This window comes from Macaca fascicularis, chromosome 1 (genome assembly GCF_037993035.2).
Source record: "Macaca fascicularis isolate 582-1 chromosome 1, T2T-MFA8v1.1".
In the NCBI taxonomy this organism is placed as follows: Eukaryota; Metazoa; Chordata; class Mammalia; order Primates; family Cercopithecidae; genus Macaca; species Macaca fascicularis.
In genome coordinates, this window is record NC_088375.1 from 213,392,311 (window position 1) to 213,415,653 (window position 23,343).

At 39.9% G+C, this 23,343-nt stretch overlaps 1 protein-coding gene across 25 annotated transcripts in view; it reads left to right on the forward strand.

Moving 5' to 3' along the window:
• The window catches only part of USP48 (ubiquitin specific peptidase 48), a 105,322-nt gene that overhangs the window by 53,919 nt on the left and 28,060 nt on the right, over nucleotides 1-23,343 (forward strand). For 11 of the 25 annotated variants that reach the window (XR_012424811.1, XR_012424799.1, XR_012424801.1 and 8 more), the window contains 6 exons: nucleotides 973-1,101; nucleotides 2,083-2,232; nucleotides 6,749-6,946; nucleotides 9,038-9,152; nucleotides 9,636-9,766; nucleotides 14,899-14,967. Coding sequence is in view for 20 of the 25 variants with exons in the window: in XM_015441195.4 (XP_015296681.1) it covers nucleotides 973-1,101; nucleotides 2,083-2,232; nucleotides 6,749-6,946; nucleotides 9,038-9,152; nucleotides 9,636-9,766; nucleotides 14,899-14,967 (792 nt within the window). In the remaining 5 variants the exon portion in view is untranslated. Of the gene's footprint in view, nucleotides 1-972; nucleotides 1,102-2,082; nucleotides 5,922-6,748; nucleotides 6,947-9,037; nucleotides 9,153-9,635; nucleotides 9,767-14,898; nucleotides 14,968-23,343 lie in introns of those variants that run through there. The other 14 variants (XR_012424803.1, XM_045378643.3, XM_074017655.1 and 11 more) reach the window with 5 other exon arrangements.

A 23,343-nucleotide genomic window follows, 5' to 3' on the forward strand; every position in this document is an offset into this window, starting at 1 on the left:
GAACGAGACTCCATCTCAAAAAAAAAACCAAAAAACAAAAAAACCACACACACACAACATTAAAACAAATACTTGTGTACCAAGCAATCATTAAGAATAAAAATATTTCGGCCAGGTGCAGTGGCTCACGCCTGTAATCTCAGCACTTTGGGAGGCTGAGGCTGGCAGGTCGTGAGGTCAGTAGATCGAGACCACACTGGCCAACATAGTGAAACCCTGTCTCTACTAAAAATACAAAAATTAGCTGGGTGCGGTGTTTTTAGAGAGACGGTTTTCACCATGTTGGCCAGGTGTGAGCCACCGCGCCTGGCCTATTTTGATTTTTTAATTTAATTTAATTTAATTTAATTTAACTTTTTCTTTTTCCTGAGACAGAGTCTCGCTCTGTCACCCAGGCTGAAGTGCAGTGGTGTGATCTTGGCTCACTGCAACCTCCGCCTCCTGTGTTCAATCAATTCACTTGCATCAGCCTCTCAAGTAGGTGGACTGCAGGTGCGCACCACCACGCCCACCTACTTTTTGTATTATTTGTAGAGACAGGGTTTCTCCATGTTGGCCAGGCTGGTCTTGAACTTCTGGCTTCAAGTGATCCGCCCATCTTGGCCTCCTAGAGTGCTGTGATTACAAGCATGAGCCACTGTGCCTGGCTTCAGTTAAGTTTTGTAATTTAAGACTAACATAAAAATCAGCTTATGGCAATAGTGATTTTTTTTGTTGTTGTTCCAGGTTTGTTCCCCAGAAAAACGTATTTTCTTTTTACCTTTTAAAAATGTAATGTGGTTGGCAGTAGCGGTAGTAAACTTTTTTAAATATTAGAAGCTAAAGAGCCTGCCAAATTTCTATGGCATTCGAATGTTTTAGATTGGTGTTAATGTCTCTTGGGTGTATGTTTTGGAAATTGTTTTCTATAGCCCTGCTAAAGAATAAACAAACTCTAGGCACTTAAGGTACCTTTTGATTTCTCTATCTCAGCAGAACCTTCTAAGTCTCAGACACGTAAACCCAAGTGTGGCAAAGGAACTCACTGCTCTCGAAATGCATATATGTTGGTTTATAGACTGCAAACTCAAGAAAAGCCCAACACTGCTGTTCAAGTTCCAGGTAAAGCAGTTTTCCAGGATTATATCAGGCAAATGTTTTAGAATGCCATACTCAAAGATGAATGATAACTAGTGGATTGCTTTTAGTTATTATGATGAATTGATTTCTTAAGCTGAATGTTGGTGAAAGTAAATATCAATTGCAAATTTACTTTTAAAAAGTGAGCTTCTGAAATAAAGCAATGCAATTATTAAAAAATCAGGAAGTAATCAAAACATGTATTTAAAGTATAATTTGGTTTTAGTTTGTTCAGTTTATAGAGTATTTGTGAATTTTATTCATTTATCTGTAGATTTCCTAGACTTCATAATATAAAAGGTAGAGTTGCTGCTGCCCTGAAGACAGTCTTAGTCATTTTACTCAGCACTTTTCTAAGTTTGGTGGCATCATCTATTGTTTTTTATTTATTTATATTTTTTTGAGACAGAGTCTCACTCTACCGCCCGGACTGGAGTGCAGTGGTGCAGTCTTGGCTCACTGCAACCTCTGCCTCCCAGGTTTAAGCAGTTCTGTGCGTCAGCCTCTGGGTAGCTGGGATTACAGGTGCATGCCACAACGCCCAGCTAATTTTTGTATTTTTAGTAGAGACGGGGTTTCACCATCTTGGCCAGGCTGGTCTTGAACTTCTGACCTCATGATCTACCCGCCTCGGCCTTCCAAAGTGCTGGGATTACAGGCATGAGCTACTGCGCCCCGCCTGGCATCATCTTTCTAAAGTGGTGATTTTGAGCCATTCAGTTGTTCTGGGAGGCTGATGATGTCATGGAGAGCTAAGTGGGGGGAATCAACTTAGTATTATTCCAGTGTCTGTCTTCAGTTTTACTTCTACCTTCAGATTGAAGGTTTCTAGCAGACAGGGAGACCATAGTTGGAATTTCTGACAATGTTTTAATCAGTATTTGATATGATTTAGAGATTAGCATGGTTCACTATATTTGAAAACAAGGATAAAGTTGTTTTTTGACTTTCTGTTTTGAATAGCCTTTCTTCAAGAGCTGGTAGATCGGGATAATTCCAAATTTGAGGAGTGGTGTATTGAAATGGCTGAGATGCGTAAGCAAAGTGTGGATAAAGGAAAAGCAAAACACGAAGAGGTTAAGGAGCTGTACCAAAGGTTACCTGCTGGAGCTGGTCTGTAAGATATTCTGGGACAGCACTGTTGCCATTAAGTGCCTTGTTTTTTTATGTTCACAAATGTATATGAAGAAACTTTCTCAAACTTACTCTTTCTAATAACCCACTAAAGCCAGCTTAAACACTCTAAAAGTGCTTTGTAAACCGACAATAACTTGATGTGTAGCATTCCATATTATTATTTCATTACGTTGTACTTCTAAAAATGGGAAGCTGTTAATAAATTATAACATTTAGGTCAGCACTTTGCATCCATGAGTATTGTAGATATTTATATTTTGTGAGATATTAACTTGTTTAAGAAAAATCCGATTGGATTACTATGGAAAAAGCAACTTGCCTGTTCTGTTTCTTTGCATACTTTGTGACCTGACAGTTTTAACAGACATTCTATTATATGAGTAGTTTTTTTTTGATGCTATTAGATTAACTTGAAGTTTAATACCAAATATTATGCTAAGAGGAGAAAAGCTTTCTGCTGACCCCTGATTTCTTAGAAATATCCTACATAATCCAGCTTATCCCTTTTCTGTATATGTTTATTCAGGTTTACCTGGTGTCTCAAAATGAAACCAAATTAAGCCTTTTTAAAGGCTGATGTGCCATTTGTATTAAATTATCTGTCATTTCAAAGACATGAATTTCCCAAGCCTAATTCCTACTTAAGGAAGAGAGACAATTTAGTCCTCACTTTAGAAAATAAATACTTAAGCATAATTGTACTTGTGGTTTGTCTTTTTAATATCTTAATTTTCCATTACTAGTATAACTTTAAACAAAATGTAAACAAAAATTGCTAAGTCTATAAGAATAGATTTTAACTGAATTTTAATTTGATTCTGACCCTTCTTTGTAATCTGTTACTTCAACTCTGTCCAAGGGTTGGGATTATCCTAAAGAATTAAACTGACCTTAATTTAACTGGAAATGATTTGGGAATGAACCCATGATTCAAATCTCTAAATTTATAAGTCTTTGTTCAAAGGTGTCGGGACCTAGAAATCTATTTTCCAAACTTTATTCATGGTGTCCTGTGTCCACTGGACAAGAGAAAGGGACTTAACTGGGTCTAAAGCGAAATACTCATTTGAACCACTCTTTAGAACTATGGAGTTCAAAGATGTTATGTGTCAAGTTAGCACTGTGCTTCCTTTGGCTGTTTTCATTCAGCGTACAGGCACCTTATGTTCTTAGAATATGCTTATGTTCTTAGAATATTTCTCTGTGTTATTTATACTTTTACCAATTATGAGCTATATAATTATTTTCCATTTGCAGTAAACTTATATTGTAGAAATTCCACATTGTAAAATTATGTAGAATCTCAAAGTTAATGAGCATGGTTTTGTGCTGGCAAGAGAAATCTTTCGTTATGCATTTTCTAAATCTTATTTTTGTGTGTGAACATATTTAAAGAAAGATCACTTACCCTAAAATTTAAGCCTCAGTAGGAACATGCTTTTGGCCCTTTTTATTTCCATTGAAATATACTTAAATTTATCTCTAGGTAAAGTGTTTCAGATGTTTTTAATGCTGTAATTGTTCTAGACCATATAACTTTCCTAAGAAAATGTGTCATGTTCAAAATCCAGGTGTTTTTTTTTGTTTGTTTGTTTTTTGTTGGCTTTTTTTTTTTTTTAAGAACTTTAAACCAAAATGTATATTTCCCTGTGGTAAATATTTTAATATTTTGCTTTCCTCATCAAATGCTGAGGTTTCATACAGTCCAGTATCTCCAGCTTGATAATGGGAGAGTTCTCTCCCTCATTTGGAGTTGATTATATCCATGGCCTTTGGAAAGCAAGCCTTGTAGTTTACTGAATCACAAATACTAGGGAATATATTTGAGGGGCCCACTCAGAGTCTTTTTCTAGTGCAGAAACATCTGTAGTGTAAAAACTTTGCCACCAGCAGAATCTGCCTTAACCATGAGACTTGTGCTCCACTTGTATTCTCAGGCAAGCTCTTGGCAGAGGTCAGTGCAACTCTTTATGATGATAGAGACTGAGAATGGAAAGAAAGACAGACTTCTGTGAGCATAGTCACTCTTCCCTCATGGAGCCCACAGCGCACTAAAGTGAAATCTGGAAAACTTGCTCAGTTAGTAATAAGCATGGTATTAGATTAGAATTATAGGCCTGTTCTCTGCTTTCTGTCTTCCTCCTCTTACTATAAAACCATACATCGTTTTTCTAATTATTACATCTTTCATTAAATTTATATTGAACGATTCAAAAACCAAAACAACAAGCTTTCCTCGGAAGTTTTCTGTGAGATTGGAAAATGTTGTCTTTCCTTTGAGCCACGTTGTTGCTGGACAGTCAGGCCACAGTCACCCTAGGCTTTGAATTCCTGCAGACGTACCCTGGCAAGGAGGGCTTTGTGCATTTTGAGCTTTCCTAGATTCCTTTCATTGTGAGGGCCGGGATTCTTAGGGTGTTTTCTTCAGTTGGCAGTAACAGATACTGCTGTCTGTCCGCTCCTCCCCAGCTGCTGGGGAGACTAGAATGCCTAGTGACTTATTCTTGAAGGTTGCTCTTTATCACAATCCTGTTTTTTCTCCTCTGATAGCCTTTGTATTACTTACCATTTTAATCTAATTGACTGTCCTTGGGAAAAGATTAGAGTATGCTAAGCCCTTTATTTTGCTCTCGGAAAGGGATCATTTATCTTTGCATTCCCCAGATACCCAGCGTACTCTATCCCTGGCAGATTAAGCTTGATAAATGGCAAATAAAGTCGGGAGGCATTTTGAATGCAATTAGCCTTACCATGATATACTGTAAAGTGCTGCAGCTGTGTTACATATACTGCGTCTTAAGGTCTCCTCCTTTTTTTTTTTTTTTGAGATGGAGTTTTACTCTTGTTGCCCAGGCTGGAGTGCAATGGTGCAATCTCAGCTCCCCACAACCTCTACCTCCCGGGTTCAAGTGATTCTTCTGTCTCAGCCTCCCAAGTAGCTGGGATTACAGTCATGCGCCACCATGCCCAGCTAATTTTTTGTATTTTTAGTAGAGACGGGGCTTCTCCCTGTTGGTCAGGCTGGTCTCGAACTCCACACCTCAGGTGATCCGCCCGCCTCAGCCTCCCGAAGTGCTAGGATTACAGGCGTGAGCCACCTTGCCCAGCCAAGGTCTCCTCTTTTATATAATAAGGTTATGTAAATGTGTCATTAACTTTTCCATATCTCTTTTCTTCCAAAAAGCTCAAAATGCTTCACATAGCTTATCTTTTATACTCAACAACATCCCCATGAGGTAGGTAGAAGGCAGGTATTATTACCTTCATTTTACAAATAAAAGACCGGAAACAGAGAGAGTTTAAGTGACTCGCTCAGGTTCATTTTCTTGGTGGCAGAACTTGGATTAGACCGTGACCTCGACTCACAGTCCTGTGCTCTTCCTCTGGAGTCACTTTCGATTTGACCAGTCAGAAGACTCTTAGTCGATGATGTACAGTGCCAAATTTTGTTTTCATAAAAATTGAAATGGTTCGCTGTAAAATTAAAATGGGAGTTAGTTTTCTAGACATGTAACTCTCTGGGGAGTATAAAACTGGTCACAATGGGCTTCGTTGAAGTATCTGTCCCTCAGATCTCATCAGAAGGAGTATATAATACAAAAATATAAATTCAACCTCTGTATGTTTTCTTCTATGTTTTATGCTGGGACTCACTGGAGATCTTTGTAAGTAATCAAAGCTGGCCCTTTATCTTTGATTTTGGCTTTTAGGGAATTCTAGGGACTTCCTTTCCCCAAATTAAAACTCATTTTGAGGTGTTTGGTTTTGTCTTTTAATTTTTGCAACTTCAAAATTGATGACGACTCAGTTCTAGTGTACTTTATCCTGGAACTTGTTTAAAATAGGTTAGTTTCTTGAAATAAATAATAATATAATGAATAGATGATGACTTGGATTTGGGTGGGGGAATTAAATACCTTTTCAAAATTGCCATCAGTGTCATCTTGGATAAAGAAAGTTCAGTAGTTAAAAGGGTCTTCTGAAGTGTGGTCATAGTTGGTGAGGTTAATTTCTAACTTAGAGTTCAGTTTGGCTTCTCATTTTAATTTTCAGATGTATATCACATATATGTGAAAAGTAATGACAAAAATAATTTATGAAATAAACATAGTAGGGCATGAGGTTGTGTTATTTGTGAGGCAGCAATGGAGCATGACTTGTAGTCAGCAAACATGGGTGTCTTGATCAAAACTCTGCTGTGCTATTAGGCAAGACTCTATGTGGATGCCTCTTGTAGAATGTGGTTAATAATACCAGCCGATCTCATAGGGCACTGTGCAGACTCAGCATTACTGTGCAGAGCTCCTTGAACTCAGAGGAGTGGCACTTAACTGGAGCTTTGTGTCGTAAAAACATCTTCCCCCAGACAATGATTCTTCTGATTCTGCTAACTCTGGACAGAGTTTGCATTGTCTTTTGAAAAAAATGAATGTATCACTTAGTCCAAAAACTGTAAAAATACATAGGCTCTTTCCGATGCTTGCTTTCTCAGAGCCCTATGAGTTTGTCTCTCTGGAATGGCTGCAAAAGTGGTTGGATGAATCAACACCTACCAAACCTATTGATAATCACGCTTGCCTGTGTTCCCATGACAAGCTTCACCCGGATAAAATATCAATTATGAAGAGGATATCTGAATATGCAGCTGACATTTTCTATAGTAGATATGGAGGAGGTCCAAGACTAACTGGTAATTCAAGATGTCCTCTCTGTTTAAAAAAGAGCAGCTCATTAAATCTTCATCTTATGGTCTTTATGAGTGTGGCTTATGATGATTTGACCCAAACTATGCTAGACCAAATATTCCTTACACTTTGCAAAAAGAATTTGCTAAATAAAGTAGAAGTGAAGCAACTGATGCTATTCATAGAGGGTTGGTTGGGTTTTTTTGGTTCATTTTTCGATTTGTTTTGTTTTTAACCCCTCTCAAAGCAGACAAAATAAGACCCTTTTGAGAAAACTGTCTGGTACTTGAGGCCTTGTCTGATTAATTACAAGTTTGTGCCTCCATGTTATGGTGACTTTTTTTTTTTTTTTTTTTGAGATGGAGTCTTGCTCTGTTACTCAGGCTGGAGTGCAGTGGCTCAATCTCAGCTTGCTGCAACCTCTGCCTCCTGGGTTCAAGTGATTCTAGAGCCTCCCGAGTAGCTGGGATTACAAGCGCACACCACCACACCCAGCTAATTTTTGTATTTTTAGTAGAGACGGGGTTTCAATGTGTTGGCCAGGCTGGTCTCAAAACTTCTGGGCTCAAGTGATCCACTTATCTTTCCCTCCCGAAGTTCTGGGATTACAGGCAGGAGCGACCACGCCCGCCTGTGGTGACTGCTACCAGTGTCTGAGCTATAGATGGTTACTTAGTTTATGAATGGAAGCTGCTTGATTCTACCTTCAATATAGACCTATATATGTGACCACATTGTACCCATGGTTTTATTTTGTTCTGGCTGCCTTTCTGTTCTGCCTCCTTGAAACATTTTTCTTTTTACATGAGTAGCTACCAACATAATCCCCCCTCCAATTTTCAGATGAGACTGTAGGAAATTACATGACACCTCCCTCCCCAATACACTATTTCTGAAATTAAGTGCTGTTTTCTAATGGTATACAACTTACTGCGTAAACCAGATATTTAACTACATGCTGCAGGCCTTCTGTTAAACACCACTGGAGTTTTGTTTCCTAAATTTCTGGGAATTTTTTGTTTTTGTTTTTTTGAGACAGTGTCTCACTCTGTTGCCCAGGCCAGAGTGCAGTGGTGCAATCACAGCTCACTGCAGCTTTGACCTCCTCAGGCTCCCATCTCAGTCTTGCAAGTAGCTGGGACCACAGGCATGCACCACCATGCCTGGTTAAGTTTTGTACATTTTGTAGAGATGGTGTTTCATCATATTGCCCAGACTGGTCTCAAACTCCTGGGCTCAAGTAATCGACCTGCCTCGGCCTCCCAAAGTGCTGGGATTACAAGAATGGGCCACCATATGTGGCCCGTTTTTTTTTTTTTCTGAGACAGTCTTATTCTGTTACCCCAGCTGGAGTACAGTGGTGGAATCATAGTGCACTGCAGCCTTGAACTTGTAGGCTTAAGCAGTCCTCCCACCTCAGCTTCCCAAGTAGCTAGGACTACAGGCACACACCACCATGCCTTGCTAATTTTTACATTTTTTTGTAGTGACAGGGTCTCACTGTGTTGCCCAGGCTGGTCTCAAACTCCTGTCCTCAAGCTATCCTCCCTGCCTGGCTTCTCAAAGCTCTTGGTGGTATGAGCCACTATACCTGCCACTGTTCTTAATTCACAATGAGTAAACCATGCAGTGGGAAAAGTGTTCACATTTTAGATGATTCCTAAAACTTCTTTGTGTTTTAAACCAGACCCTTCGTTTTGCTTTTCCTTTTAGTGTGCTTTGAAGGTCACTTTCACGTGAAGATCATTATTTGTAATTATCAGCTATATTTAACCCCTCCACCTTAGAACCTCAGTTATTTGATTATCATCTTATAAAAATTACATGTAAGCCTTGTCAGATACTGTATTTAGATACTTTTAACATAATATAACATTTTCTCTTTCATTTTTCTTTCTTTATTCAGATAACAGTATTGCTGTCTTGGTATCTAATTGTCTTAGTAAAATAATTTAGGGTATATATCAGTTTGCCGCATTGCCAACATTTGTGACTTTGGTTTAGAATGTGTCTGTTTGTGAAGTGCTAAAAACATTTTCCTAACAGGAAGTCTGTTTGAATGAAATATATTTCCTTTCATTCTTTCTTGCCTGTAGTGAAAGCCCTGTGTAAGGAATGTGTAGTAGAACGTTGTCGCGTATTGCGTCTGAAGAACCAACTAAATGAAGATTATAAAACTGTTAATAATCTGCTGAAAGCAGCAGTAAAGGGGTATGTTGCACAGCGTACATTGTTTATGATAAACTAAGAAATTTTCAAGAGGTCATAACCAAGCAGCTCGTTATTTATTGAAAATAGGAAGTTGGGATGTTTAGAAGAAGGGTGATAAAGTGAATGGCAGAGCCAGATCAAAAGTAAATTTTGCAACGACCGCCCCTGTGGCAATGATAAAGAAAGCTGCTGAGTCAGATAGCCTTTGCCACTGTATTCCATCCTACCATTTGATTGGTGTGATTGGCATGAAGGTAGGAAAAGCAGGATAATATTTAGAATGGAAACAAAATATTAGATCCCTGCAGTTCAATAGTGGACAGAGAAAATGACCAAAATTAGGAAGTAGGTTAAAAACAATTACATGTACAGTAGCTGATATTGAGTGTTTGTAATTCACTTTAGTTGTTTTTACAGGCAAAGAAGGGAGGACAGTGTTTGGAAATATTACTTGTATGATTTAACATTCTCTCTGTTCCACAGCAATGATGGATTTTGGGTGGGGAAGTCCTCCTTGCGGAGCTGGCGCCAGCTAGCTCTTGAACAGCTAGATGAGCAAGATGGTGATGCAGAACAAAGCAACGGAAAGATGAATGGTAGCACCTTAAATAAAGGTAATAATTTAAACCTATATGTGAAATTATACCATGAAAATACAAGTGGGCTGGGCACAGTGGCTCATTCCTATAGTCCCAGCTACTTGGGAGGCTCAGACGGGCAGATCACTTGAGCCCAGCGGTTATGCCAGCCTCACTGCACTCCAGTCTGGGTAACAGAGTGAGACCCTGTTTCTCTAAAAAACAATTTTAGGCCGGGTGCGATGGTTCATGCCTGTAATCCCAGCATTTTGGGAGGCCGAGGCAGGTTGATCACTTGAGGTCAGGAGTTTAAGACCAGCCTGAGCAACATGGTGAAACCCCGTCTCTACTAAAAATACAAAAATAATTAGCCAGGAGTGGTGCTGCACTCCTGTGGGCCCAGCTAATCAAGAGGCTGAAATAGTAGAATCGATTGAACCCAGGAGTCGCAGGTTACCATGACCCGAGATTGCGCCACTACACTCCAGCCTGGGTGACAGAGCGAGACTCTGTCTCTTAAAAAACAACAACAGGCCGGGCGTGGTGGCTCACGCCTGTAATCCCAGCACTTTGGGAGGCCGAGGTGGGCGGATCACAAGGTCAGGAGATCGAGACCATGGTGAAACCCCATCTCTACTAAAAATAGAAAAAATTAGCCGGGCGCAGGGGCGGGCGCCTGTAGTCCCAGCTACTCGGGAGGCTGAGGCAGGAGAATGGCGTGAACCCGGGAGGCGGAGCTTGCAGTGAGCCGAGATTGCGCCACTGCACTCCAGCCTGGGCGACAGAGCGAGACTCCGTCTCAAAAAAAAAAAAAAAAAAAAAAAAAACCCAAAAATTCGTAAAATTGGTTTCATACCCATCCATGTAATTTTAAAGACAACTTTACAAGCTCTTGACTGGGCACAGTGGCTCACGCCTGTAGTCCCAGCACTTTGGGAGGCTGAGACGGGTGGATCACGAGGTCAGGAGATCAAGACCATCCTGGCTGACACAGTGAAACCCCGTCTCTACTAAAAATACAAAAATTAGTCAGGTGAGGTGGCGGGCGCCTGTAGTCCCAGCTACTTGGAAGGCTGAGGCAGGAGAATGGCATGAACCCGGGAGGCGGAGGTTGCAGTGAGCCGAGATCGCACCACTGCACTCCAGCCTGGACGACAGAGCGAGACTCCATCTCAAAAAAATTAAATTAAAATAAAATAAAATACTGCAAGCTCTCACAAGTAGCTCAGAGCAAATAAAAGATTTTTAAGCTATTGAAATTCAGCAAGGACTCACGTGAAATTTTCCTGTATAACCTATCATGCTTTGGGCTCAAGCTCTCTCTAGTTAATCACATGCAAAATTAATATTAATTCTGTTCTAGGCTAAGAGTTTAAAGAAAGGTTAAGTCTACTGCAAATTGGCATAATATATTGTATGCTCAGTACATTTTGGTTTTAGATTATCTGCCACACTTCCTTTGTCAAGTAAATGAGCTTGTACTTCTTAATCTTTCATCAAGTAGAGAGGGCAGCTTTTAAATAGCTTTCTGCTTGTAAATTCTTCTGAGTTTCATATGCTTTCAAATCAGAAATTATGTTACTGTAAATCAAATACTAAATTTAATTTTATAATCAGTGCTTCATAAGATGTCAAGGAAATTTATTACTTTAATGTTCTTGACCTTTATTGAAATATTCTGTATTTTCTGCATTCAAGCATTTCATATCATTTATATCATTATTTTATTTTTTAAGTTTTAATTTAATTTATTTGTTTATTTGAGATGGAGTTTCGCTCTTTTTGCCCAGGCTGGAGTGCAATGACGCGATCTTGGCTCCCTGCAACCTCTGCCTCCCAGGTTCAAGCGGCTCTCCTGCCTCAGCCTCCCGAGTAGCTGGGACTACAGGTGCACACCACCATGCCCAGCTAATTTTGTATTTTTAGAAGAGACAGGGTTTCACCATGTTGGCCAGGCTGGTCTTGAACTTCTGACCTCCAGTAATCCACCTGCCTCAGCCTCCCAAAATGTTGGGATTACAGGCATTAGCCATCGCACCTGACCAGTTTTTATTTCTTTTGAATTCTAGAGATACGGCTTCACTATGTTGCCCAGGCTGGTCTCCCTCTTGTGCTCAACCGATCCTCCCACCTTGGCTTCCCAAAGTGCAGGGATTATAGATGTGAACCACTGAGGCTGGCCCATTTCTATCACTTTATATTATATTTATTTTATTTGGTATTGATCTTCCCATCTCACCACCTTACTTTTTGAGAAAACCAACCCAGTATTTTAAACTCCTTGAGGTGTGATTAATATTTTCAAACTTGAAGAGTTTTTACTTTTTTTGAGACTTTTTTTTTTTACTTTTTTGAGACGGAATCTCACTCTGTCCCCCAGGCTAGAGTGCAGTGGCGTGATTTTGGCTCACTGCAACCTCTGCCAACATTCCCCACCACCCCCCGTTCAAGTGACTTTCCCGCCTCAGCCTCCTGAGTAGCTGGCATTACACATGCGCCACCATGCCCGGCTAATTTTTGTATTTTAGTAGAGATGGGGTTTCACCATGTTGGCCAGCTGGTCTTGAATTCCTGAGCTCAAGTGATCCGCCCACCTTGGCCTCCCAAAGTGCTAGGATTACAGATGTGAGCCACTGCACCCAGCCGAGTTTTTACTTTTGATTAAAATATTTTATTGTGCTATATAATTCATGAACTTAACATCAATTTGAGTTTTATTATCCTGTCATTTGAAAAAACATACTATAATTTTAGTGATAACATGTGACTTAGTGTTAAGTATTTATTTACTGCTTTTTAAAACCTCTTTATTTTGGGAGGCCGAGGTGGGCGGATCACGAGGTGATGAGTTCGAGACCAGCCTGACCAACATGGTGAAACCCTGTCTCTACTAAAAATACAAAAATCAGCCAGGCGTGTTGGCATGCACCTGTAATCCCAGCTACTCAGGAGGCTGAGGCAGGAGAATCATTTGAACCTAGGAGGAGGAGGTTGCAGTGAACCGAGATCGTGCCACTGCACTCCAGCCTGGGAGACAGAGCATCACTCCATCTCAAAAAAAAAAAAAAAAAAAAAAAAAAGCCTCTTTATATATCAGTGTCCCTTCATTTTTAGTAAAATTGGATGCCGTAGTAGAAAGTGCCTTCATGTTGGCATAGCTTAAAAGTATTTTTCATGTTGCTTTCAGAGTAATATGCCTCTATTTTCCTTCCCCCATTAAAAAATTTCAAAAGCTTCAAGCAGCACAAATGTGACAAAGTAGAACTTTAAAGCCTTCCTACCAGATACAATCACTGTAAATAGTGGCTTTTTATAATGCAACTCATTTGGGCACAGTTGTACATATGACTTACTGAATGTCAAAACATTCAGCCCTTTTTATTGATTGATTGCATTTTGTTTTGTGGATCCATTATGTTTATCTGATTCTATTTTAATTTTTTACGTATGTATACACAGATGCAGTGAGGGTCCTTTTGTGTCCTGTACTTACATCATCACAAAATTTTCAGATTATTTCTGAGAAATAAATTCCTAGAAATCTCTGGATCAGAGAATTACAAATATTTATAATTGCCACATACTGACATATTGGTAAATTTTCTTCAATATATTCATATTAGGAGGTTCATTTTGCTTGCTTTTGTCAACATAAAGAATACATCATTCACATCAGTTTTGTTTTTTCTTGTTTTGTTTTTTTGAGATGGAGTCTCCCTCTGTCGCCCAGTCTGGAGTGCAGTGGTGCAATCTTGGCTCACTCCCACCTCCACCTCCCAGGCTCAAGTGATTCTCTTGCCTCAGCCTCCGGAGTAGCTGGGATTACAGGCACGCACCAGCACGCCGGGCTAATTTTTGTATTTTTAGCAGAGAGGGGGTTTTGCCATGTTGACCAGGCTGGTCTTGAACTCCTGACCTTAATCTGCCCGCCTCAGCCTTCCAAAGTGCTGGGATTACAGGCATGAGCCACCATGTCTGGCAGTCACATCAATTTTTATCAGCCCGATACAGGAAGTTAGACTTAGCAGTGTTGAGGCTTAACGTTTTTCAAAATGTCATTGAGGTTGACCATCTTCTTAGGCTTGAGAAGTTATTTGTATGTGTGACAGAGAGAAAAAGAGGAGACAGAATTATCTGGTCATATCCTTCCTTTGCCCATTTTTTTACTTGATTTTTGTGGGGGGTTTTTTTGGTTGGTTGGTTGGTTGGCCTGCGACGTGAGTTTTCCCTGTGTCCAACTTATCCATGCTATACATGCTACCCACTGGTCACCTAGCAATCCTCTTGGTGCTCAGATTGACTGTAGGAGTGCCAGTGTTCAAGTCACCCTTATTTTACTTTAATGGTCTCAAAGTGGAAGAGTGGTAATGTTGGTAATTCAGGTATGTCAAAAAGAAGCCACAAAGTGCTTCCTTTAAGTGGAAAGGTGGAAGTAAGTTCTTGATTTAAATAAGGAAAGAAAAAAAATTGTATGGTGAGCTTGCTAAGATCTGTAGGAACAAATCTATCTGTGAAATTAAGAAGGAAAAAAATTCATGCTAGTTTTGCTGTCACACTACAAGCTACAAGTTATGGTCACAGTGTGAGTTAAGAGGGAAAAAGCATTAAATTTGTAGGTGGAAGACTTGAACAGAAATATGCCAATGGATGTTTATGGAGTTCGGTAGTATATGAGGTTTTAGGCATCTATGGAGGGTCTTGGAACATATCCCTGGACGGATCAGTGGGGACGACTATGTTTGATGGTAAAGGTTAAGTCCTTATTTCATTTGTCTTTAATGCTTTGTGTTCATCCCCAAAAAGTGTAGGTAGGTGAAAATGACATGCCATGACATGACAATGTAGGTGATTAACTTGGTTCATGACATAGTATTCTCAATACCTTGACTAGAATTAATAGAAGAATTCCATTTTTTCAATTTAAAAAGGCACATTTTCTTGCATAACCTAAATCTTTAAAAGTTAACTGTCATTGAGATGTTCCTCTTTCCTTTTAAGGGAAAGAAATATAACACTTTTTAGCAGAACTGTGTAGGAATCACATGGGTCTAATTTTCAGAGTTTTAAAGTTTTCTTTGTTCCAAATTGTGCAGAGTAGTATATCTGCTACTTTGAACTTTAAGTACACAATAACCACAGCAGATATCATTTGTATTTCTTTTGATTAGATGAATCAAAGGAAGAAAGAAAAGAAGAGGAGGAATTAAATTTTAATGAAGATATTCTGTGTCCACATGGTAAGCTAGAAGCATAAATGAGTTCTGTTTTATTATCCTTTTTTACTTTTAGCTTCTACTGCCTGGCTTTCATGCCAGTGTCTCTCACATCTTACCTGGGAGAAAAAATTTTTTTTAAGTAGAATTTCCCCATATTTAGAGGAAATCATTGGAAAAGAAACTTCTTGTCACTTGTCCCATTGACGTGCTTTTGAATTTGAAGTATTGAATTTCAGTTGTTTCCCATGACTGTCATTGTCCAAGTTAAACACTTTGAGAATACTGCTCATATGTTTCTTCTTCTTCATCTTGTTAGGGCTATCTGTGGTTTTTTATTTATTTATTTTATCTGCAACATGATCTCTCTCTATCGCTGTCCTAGCTTAGTGCAGCATCAACATCCTGGGCTCAAGTGATCCTTCTGCCTTGGCCTCCTGAGTAGCTGGGACCGTAGGCATGCACCATCACACCCAGCTAATTTTTAAATTTGCTTCCCACCTTTACCTCCCATAGTGGTGAGATTATAGGCACGAGCCACTGGTCTTGACTTGGTTTAGTTTCTTGTTTGTGTATTGACCAGCTGCTGTGTACTATGTGCTAGATAGTTTTTTAAAAAGCCAAATTCTAAATCCTCATTTAATCCTATGTATTTGTTCATGTATTTGTTTACTTGGTCTTGGTGAATGCTTACTTCTGATAAGTAGCTTTTACAAGATGATTGTGCAAGGGATTCATCATATATTAGACACAATTTTCTATTCTAATAGCACTCTGAAAGTCAAGCAGGTGTCTGTTTCTCAAAGCTTTCTACTTCATAAGTTCCCCTTCCCACCTTCAAAAAGTCTGAGCACTGGAGTGCCGTAGCTTGCACCTATAATCCCAGCTACTAGGAAGGATCAGGTAGGAGGATTGCTTGAGCCCAGGAGTTTGAGACTAGTCTGGGCAACACAGCAAGACCTTGTCTCTAAAAAAATGTTAAGTGGGTTTGGTGGTGTGTGCCTGCAGTCCCAGTTTCTCAGGAGGGTGAGAGGATCACTTGACCCAGGCTAGAGTGAGCTATGATCACGATGCTGCACTCCAGCCTGGACAACAGCGCGTTACCCCATCTCATTAAAATAAAATAAATAGGACAATAAATTTGACACAGAAAAGTTGGCTTGTCAGTGGTTTGTTTTGTTAACCCATGTTCATGCGTTTCTTGTTATGTGCTAATTTATTGCTAATATTTCGGATTCCTGTTGATCCTAATAAATTCTTAACTATAGTTCTTGTTTCATCAGTTGACTGTGAACCAGTGGATAATGTCTCACTTTTATCCCTGATGCACGCTGGCACTTTTATATGAAGTGCCGTTGATGACACTAGTGATGGTGTTTGTCACTAGAGTGGTACTACCATTCTGGATTATCTCACTGCACTTTAGGCCACTAGGTGAGTGGCATTCCCATTTACAGGCCACACAACTAGCAAGCAGCCATCCTGGGGTGTGTGTTTGGGTCTTGGTCTCTGTGAGTCCCAAATTCCTCTGTTCTTTCCATCGTATCACCCTATCTGTCTACTGGTTGGTCTTTTACACTACAGGTGCACAGCAGAAGCAGGTGAGCTGACCTCATGAGTGCTGAATAGCATGAGGAAATAAACAGGGGTAGGAAGTTCGGGTGAATAGCCAGAAGGAGGTCTATTTTTCCAGTGATGCTCTCTTATCACCTTTTCTAACCTTCACAGCATAGTTGTGGACACATGGGATTGGTGTCTCCATATTGAGAGTTGAAGCATCCGTGGCAGAATATTGTTTCATGCTTGGTGCTACCACTTGAAACAGTGCTGGGACTTAGATTGTCCTCGTGCTCCTTAGCTCACTGACCTTTGTTCTGCCTTCCCACCTTTTATCATGTCATTTCAGTACTGACAGTTTTGACTACAAAGCATGGCAAAGCTGAATGTCATTTCAGGACACATACTCCACTCCCTAGCCTATCAGAAATTGTACATAAGAGGCCGGGGGTGGTGGCTCACACCTGTAATCCCAGCACTTTGGGAAGCCAAGGCGGGAGGATCACTTGAGTCCAAGAGTTCGAGACTATCCTGGGCATCATGGCAAGACCCCATCTCTACAGAAACATCAAGAAATTAGCCAGGGGTGGTGATGGTGTGCACCTGTGTTCCCAGCTACATGAGAGGCTACATTGAGAGGATTACCTGAGCCCAGGAGGTCGAGGCTTCAGTGAGCCATATTCACGTGCCACTGTACTCCAGCCTGGGCGACCAAGCAAGACCTTGTCTCAAAACAAAACAAAACCGAGAGAGTGAGAAAGAGAAAGAAAGGAAGGAGGGAGGGAGGGAGGAAGAAATTGTATACAAGGGTGATTTTTTAAGGCCGTTATCTTGATCTGTAACTCTAGTGTTTTGGTGCCATACTTTGTTCTCTAATATTTTAAAGGATAGTTTGGCCGGGCATGATGGCTCATGCCTGTAATCCCAGCACTTTGGGAGGCTGAGGCGGGCGGATCACTTGAGGTCAGGAGTTTGAGACCAGCCTGGCTAACATGGTGAAACCCCATCTCTACAAAAATACAAAAATTAGCTGGGCAGATTTACAAAATTTGTAATTATTTTGGGCAAAAATACAAAAACCATGGTGGGCGCCGGTAATCCCAACTACTCGGGAGGCTGACCCAGGAGAATTGCTTGAACCCAGGAGGCGGAGGTTGCAGTGAGCCAAGATGGCGCCATTGCACTCCAGTCTGGGCAATAGAGTGAGACTCTGTCTCAAAAAAAAAAAAAAAAAAAAAAAAAAAAGAAGGATAGTTTTCTACCGTTGTTTTTGTGTTATGTTATCTGTCAACGTACCATGTGTCCAGGGTAAAATTTTTCTGGTATAGGATACCTAGCTTTACTTAGAAATCCACTTTACTCATTAAGTTTCTGTTAAAACCTCTTTCTGGAGGTGTGCTGATGATGCTGGTAGGAGGAGATTATAGTGGGCAATTATTGAATGTTTACCATTTGCCTGTAGTTTTCCACATTTATAAATATTAACTCACTTAATCTGGTTTTTTGTTTTTTGTTTTTTTTTTTTGAGATGGAGTCTCACTGTGTCGCCCAGGTTGGAGCGCAGTGGTGCGATCTCGGCTCACTGCAACCTCCACCTTCCAGGTTCAAATGATTCTCCTGCCTCAGCTTCCTGAGTACATGGAACTATAGGCATGTGCCACCACTCCCAGTTAATTTTTGGTTTTTAGTAGAGATGGGGTTTTGCCATGTTGGCCAGACTGGTCTTGAACTCCTGACCTCAGTTGATCTGCCTATCTTGGCCTCCCAAAGTGCTGGGATTACAGGCGTCAGCTACCATGCCTGGCCAACTCACTTAATCTAACAACCCTGTGCTATCAGTATATTATCGCATCCATTCTACTGATGAGTAAGTAAACTGAGGCACAGAGAGGCAAGAGTCACCTGTCTAGGATCACCACACTGCAATGGATAGTTTTGCCTAGGTATTTAACTGTCTGTTGGAAATATTTTTTCCGTGAAAACTAAAGAGACTTGTGATAGTGGTTTGAACGTACCATTCAGAAGTCCAAAGCCATTGTTTGTAGGTAATTTTTCTCCACTTCAATTTCTGGTAGGCTCGTAAGATCTTTGTCCCCAGTGTTGTACGGGTTCATTTATTATGCTAGGCACTCTGTGGAAGCCACGTGTGTCTTGGAGGGGCTTGGTGACTGAACTTCACTAGTTCGGTGCCCCAGCCGGCTTGTTTCACTGGGAAATTCCCAATGGTGCTGTCTGCTATTGGGCCACCAAGGTTTTTCCATAAGTATCTTTCATTCGCCTGCCTAGAAAATTCAGATCTGCTGTCACTCTTCAGAAGCTGTAGAAAGAAGAGGACTTCGGAGTCCCCGCATTCAAGAGTGGAAAGGTTTAATTCTCCCTGTCTCAGCTTGTCGCTTCATTTGTCTCTGTGTTTTGTGTCCCCTGTGCAGGTTAGGTTTTGTTGTCTGAAAATAAGCATGTAGTCTTTGGTGGCTAGAGGGGACAGTGATCTCAAGGGCAGAGAAGGGGACTGAGCATCTGACTACATACCTCTTAAGTAGACTTTCCATCCCTTCTCTCATTTTTTTGTAAATCCCTACCTTTACTTCATAAGCCCTCAGTTCTTGCGTCTGTGGGGACAGTACTGCAGTGTAGCAAATCTGGCTACTTCTTGACTTTTGCCAACTTAGAGTTAATTTTTATTGTGTCTCATTCACCTTCTTTTAAACCCTTATAATTTTTATCCCTGTTGTTCCCTCTGTTGTTTTCATCTTTATAGCTGTATGTCTTTTTATATAAATATAAATCCTTTGGTGTGGTGGTTCACATCTATAATCACAGCACTTTAAGAGGCTGAGGCATTTGAGAGCAGCCTGGGCAACATAGTGAGACCACATCTCTATTAAGAAATAAAGTAAAAATTAGCCAGGCAAAGTGGCACATGGCTGTAGTCCTAGATACCCAGGAAACGGAGGCAGGAGCATTGCTGGAGCCCATTAGATCGTGGTTACAGTGAGCTATGATCACACCACTGAACTCCAGCCTGGGTGATAGAGTGAGATCCCATCTCTAAAAATAAAAGTTTATTTTTTATTTTTTATTGTGATTTAATGATGTTTCATGAGGCTCTTAAAGTAAATGCAGTTTTAAACATCATTTTAACCTGGAAAGTCCTTGACTTAAATTTTGGTATTTTTATAACAAAATTCCTGTATATTTCTAATGTATTATATGTATTTAATATATCATAGGTTTTGTGTGAATTAATCATTGGATTATATTCCATTGGAAGATTTACTATCCTAGAGTTCAGTATTTGTTGCAGATATTATATAAGAAGCTTTATAATACAGATATTATATGTATCAAGTTTTCTTATCCATTTTACTTTGTATTCCTTTAAGTGAATAACCTTCCTATAGCTTACCTTGTTTATTACACCTAGTTTGCTTAGATGATGGGCTGTGTTGTGTTTTGTTATTTTGAGAGTACTTCTTGAGATGTCCCAAAGCCCAAAGTATTATATGCAGTTTGAACTAGATTTAGGATGAGGGGTTGAGGGTCATTTATCCAGTATCTCTAAATTCATTGTTAACTAGATTTCTCTTTTTACCAGAAGAATCTTTGAGTTTTAGAATATCCAGTTATGTTTAGTGAATTGAATCTCTCTTGACTGCTTTGATCTTGTTTTGGGAGATATTGCTCATAGAATGGATTTAGTTGATTGGCTTTCTCTTAAAATTTAAGAAATAACATGATTCATTGCAGGATACAAGTTTAATTTCTAACAATTTATATGTCACAGTGAAAAGAGCAACCCAAATTTATTTAACTATTTTGAGGTCATAGACAATATTCAAGTATATTTATTTCATTATTAATTACATTAATTGTATTAATATTCATAGTTAATATTACATATTAGCAACTACTGTGGTAGTAATTATTAGAATAATAGGAAATTAAATTTAGAAACTCAGCTAAGAAGTAGAGTGAAGGACTATATATATTTATTACCAACTAGACTATAGTAAAATGATTATTTACTATTATTCTGATCTCAGAAATGAATTTTGGTTGTTCTTTCCTAATCATATGAGAAACACTCATCCCACATAAAAGCCAGTCACTACCTAAAAGTACCCCGATATCAGAATGAAGCCGCGCACCCACAGTGTCTGTGGTCTCCTCTGCTCATTTAATAGTAAAGTGTGTGTGCACATTCCCATTATTGTTTCCTCATAACCACATGGAGTTATACCACACACAAAGAATCTCTTTTTTTTTTTAAAGCATAAAAAAGAAACCATTTAAATATTATAATTGCCATGGAGTTCTTTCCAAATCAGGTCATGGAAGTCTACCTTAATCTTTTTTATAGTTACATTATACTTCACCATAAGGACTTACTAAGTTAAGGTTTGATAATCCAATTAATCTTTTTCTTTCATTTTTAAAAAATAAATTCCCTAATTGTGTCTGAGGATGGACATGTTAGAGTAAGTTTTCATAGACTTGCGGGAAATTTAAATTAACAGCCCACCCAGAAAGAAAATACATGTTTACTTTGTGACCTCATTTCTCTGGTAACAAGTTTATTAAAGCAAAATAATTTTTTGAGGATTATTCAGAGATCCAGAAGAGGTGAGGGGTAGAAGTTAAGTTGCATTTTGAGGTATTATAAATTATAGGGACCAGGCATAGTGGCTTATGCTTATAATCCAGCATTTTTGGAGGCTGAGGTAGGAGGGTTGTTTAAAACCAGAAATTCAAGAGACTCCCTCTCTACAAAATAAAACATTAGTCAGGCATGGTGGCTTGTGCCTGTTATCCAAGCTACTCAGGAGGCTAAGGCAGGAGGATTGCTTGAGCCCAGGAGGTGGAGGCACCAGTGAGCTATGATCGTGCCACTGTACTCCAGCCTGAGCGACAGAATGAGACTCTGTTTTTTTTTTGAGACGGAGTTTTGCTCTGTCACCCAGACTAGAGTGCAATGGTGTGATCCCAGCTCACTGCAACCTCTGCCTCCTGGGTTCAAGCGCTTCTCCCGCCTCAGCCTCCCACGTAGCTGCAATTACAGGCGTGCACCACCACTCCCAGCCAATTTTTTTTCCTATTTTTAGTAGAGATGGGGTTTCACCATTTTGGTCAGGCCGGTCTTTAACTACTAACCTTGTGATCCTCTCACCTCAACCTCCCAAAGTGCTGGGATTACAGGCGTGAGCCACTGCCCCTGGCCTATTTCCTATTAAATAAAAAAATACATTTTAAAATATATTATGGGGTTTGAATGAGCTATAGACCTGGGTTTGTTTGTTTGTTTTTTGAGACAGAGTCTTGCTTCTCGCCCAGGCTGGAGTGGAATGGCACAATCTTGGCTCACTGCAACCTCCGCCTTCCTCATTCAAGCAATTCTTCTGCCTCAGCCTCCTGAGTAGCTGGGATTACAGGTGCCTGCCACCATGCCTGGCTAATTTTTGTATTTTGAGTAGAGACAGGGTTTCGCCATGTTGGCCAGGCTGGTCTCGAACTCCTGATCTCGTGATCCGCTCGCCTTGGACTCCCAAAGTGCTAGGATTACAAGTGTGAACCACCAAACCCGGCCTTAGACCTGGTTTTGTTGTTTTGTTTGTTTTGTTTTGTTTTGTTTTGTGTTTTTGAGATGGAGTCTCTCTCTCTTGCCCAGTCCACTGCAATCTCTGCCTCTCAGACTCAAGCAGTCCTCTTGCCTCAGCCTCCGGAGTAGCTGGGACTACAGGCGAGCACCACTATACCCAGCTAATGTTGGTATTTTTAGTAGAGGCAGGGTTTCGTCATGTTGGCCAGGCTGATCTCAAACTCCTGACAAGTGATCCACCTGCCTCGGCCTCCCAAAGTGCTGGGATTACAGGAGCAAGCCACTGTGCCTGGCCTATAGACCTGGTTTCGTATCCCAGCTTTATTACTTGCTAGCTGTACTCTGCCTGGTTATATTCATCTTTCTAAATTCATTTATTATGGAAAGTGTAGTACGTATTTAGAAAGTTCCTGGCTTTATTACTCTTAATAAATCTACAAGTACCTTGCCAATGGGTGCAGAAACAAACATATGACGTTAGGAATTTAAAGATCGTTTTCTGAGTAATGACCGATATCGGTAGATAAGTGAAGTTCACTAACTTACCGCTTTGAAACAGCTGAAACAATACTAAATATAACCACAAGTAGAGCCAGAGGAGAGTGGCAGTGACTAGTATTTTTTTTTTTTTTTATGTCTTCTGGGATTTTTGAAGATTGAAGGGGATCTTTAGAATAAATTGCAAATAGCAAACAAGTTGGTGCTTGACTGGAGATGGTTTTCAGATTGAACAGTAGATTGCTTTATCTTGTTTGAATTGATAACTTAAGGTAATGGTCCTGTGATGGTTGGACGCAGCTGTCAAAATATTATTTTAATGCAGTGTGATTTCAGGATTAGTCAAATGGGAGACAATAAAGTCTGCAGGAAATGATAACCTTTGAGTGTGGGAGAACACGTGATTTTGTTAAGCAGCCCCTGCCATGGCACAGAGGTCCGAGGACTCCTGGAATCCCATTTTTGACTACTTCCTTCCTTGCAGGGAGAAAGAAAATGCACGGTTTTAGCTTTGTACATTTGTTTTTATCTCATGATTTTTTTTCAACCACGGACCTAGATTAAGGACATAAAATTGAGGTTAATGGCTACCTCCTTTAGAATTAAAATGAAATTGGAAATTCAGAAGTTTTTGAAAACAAAAGAGAGCTAGAAATACCACACTTTAGCAAAGCAAGAAAAGTGCACCTATGGATTTTTCTTAAGTTTAAGAAATAGGAAATAGATATTGACTTTTTTTCAGCTTTTTT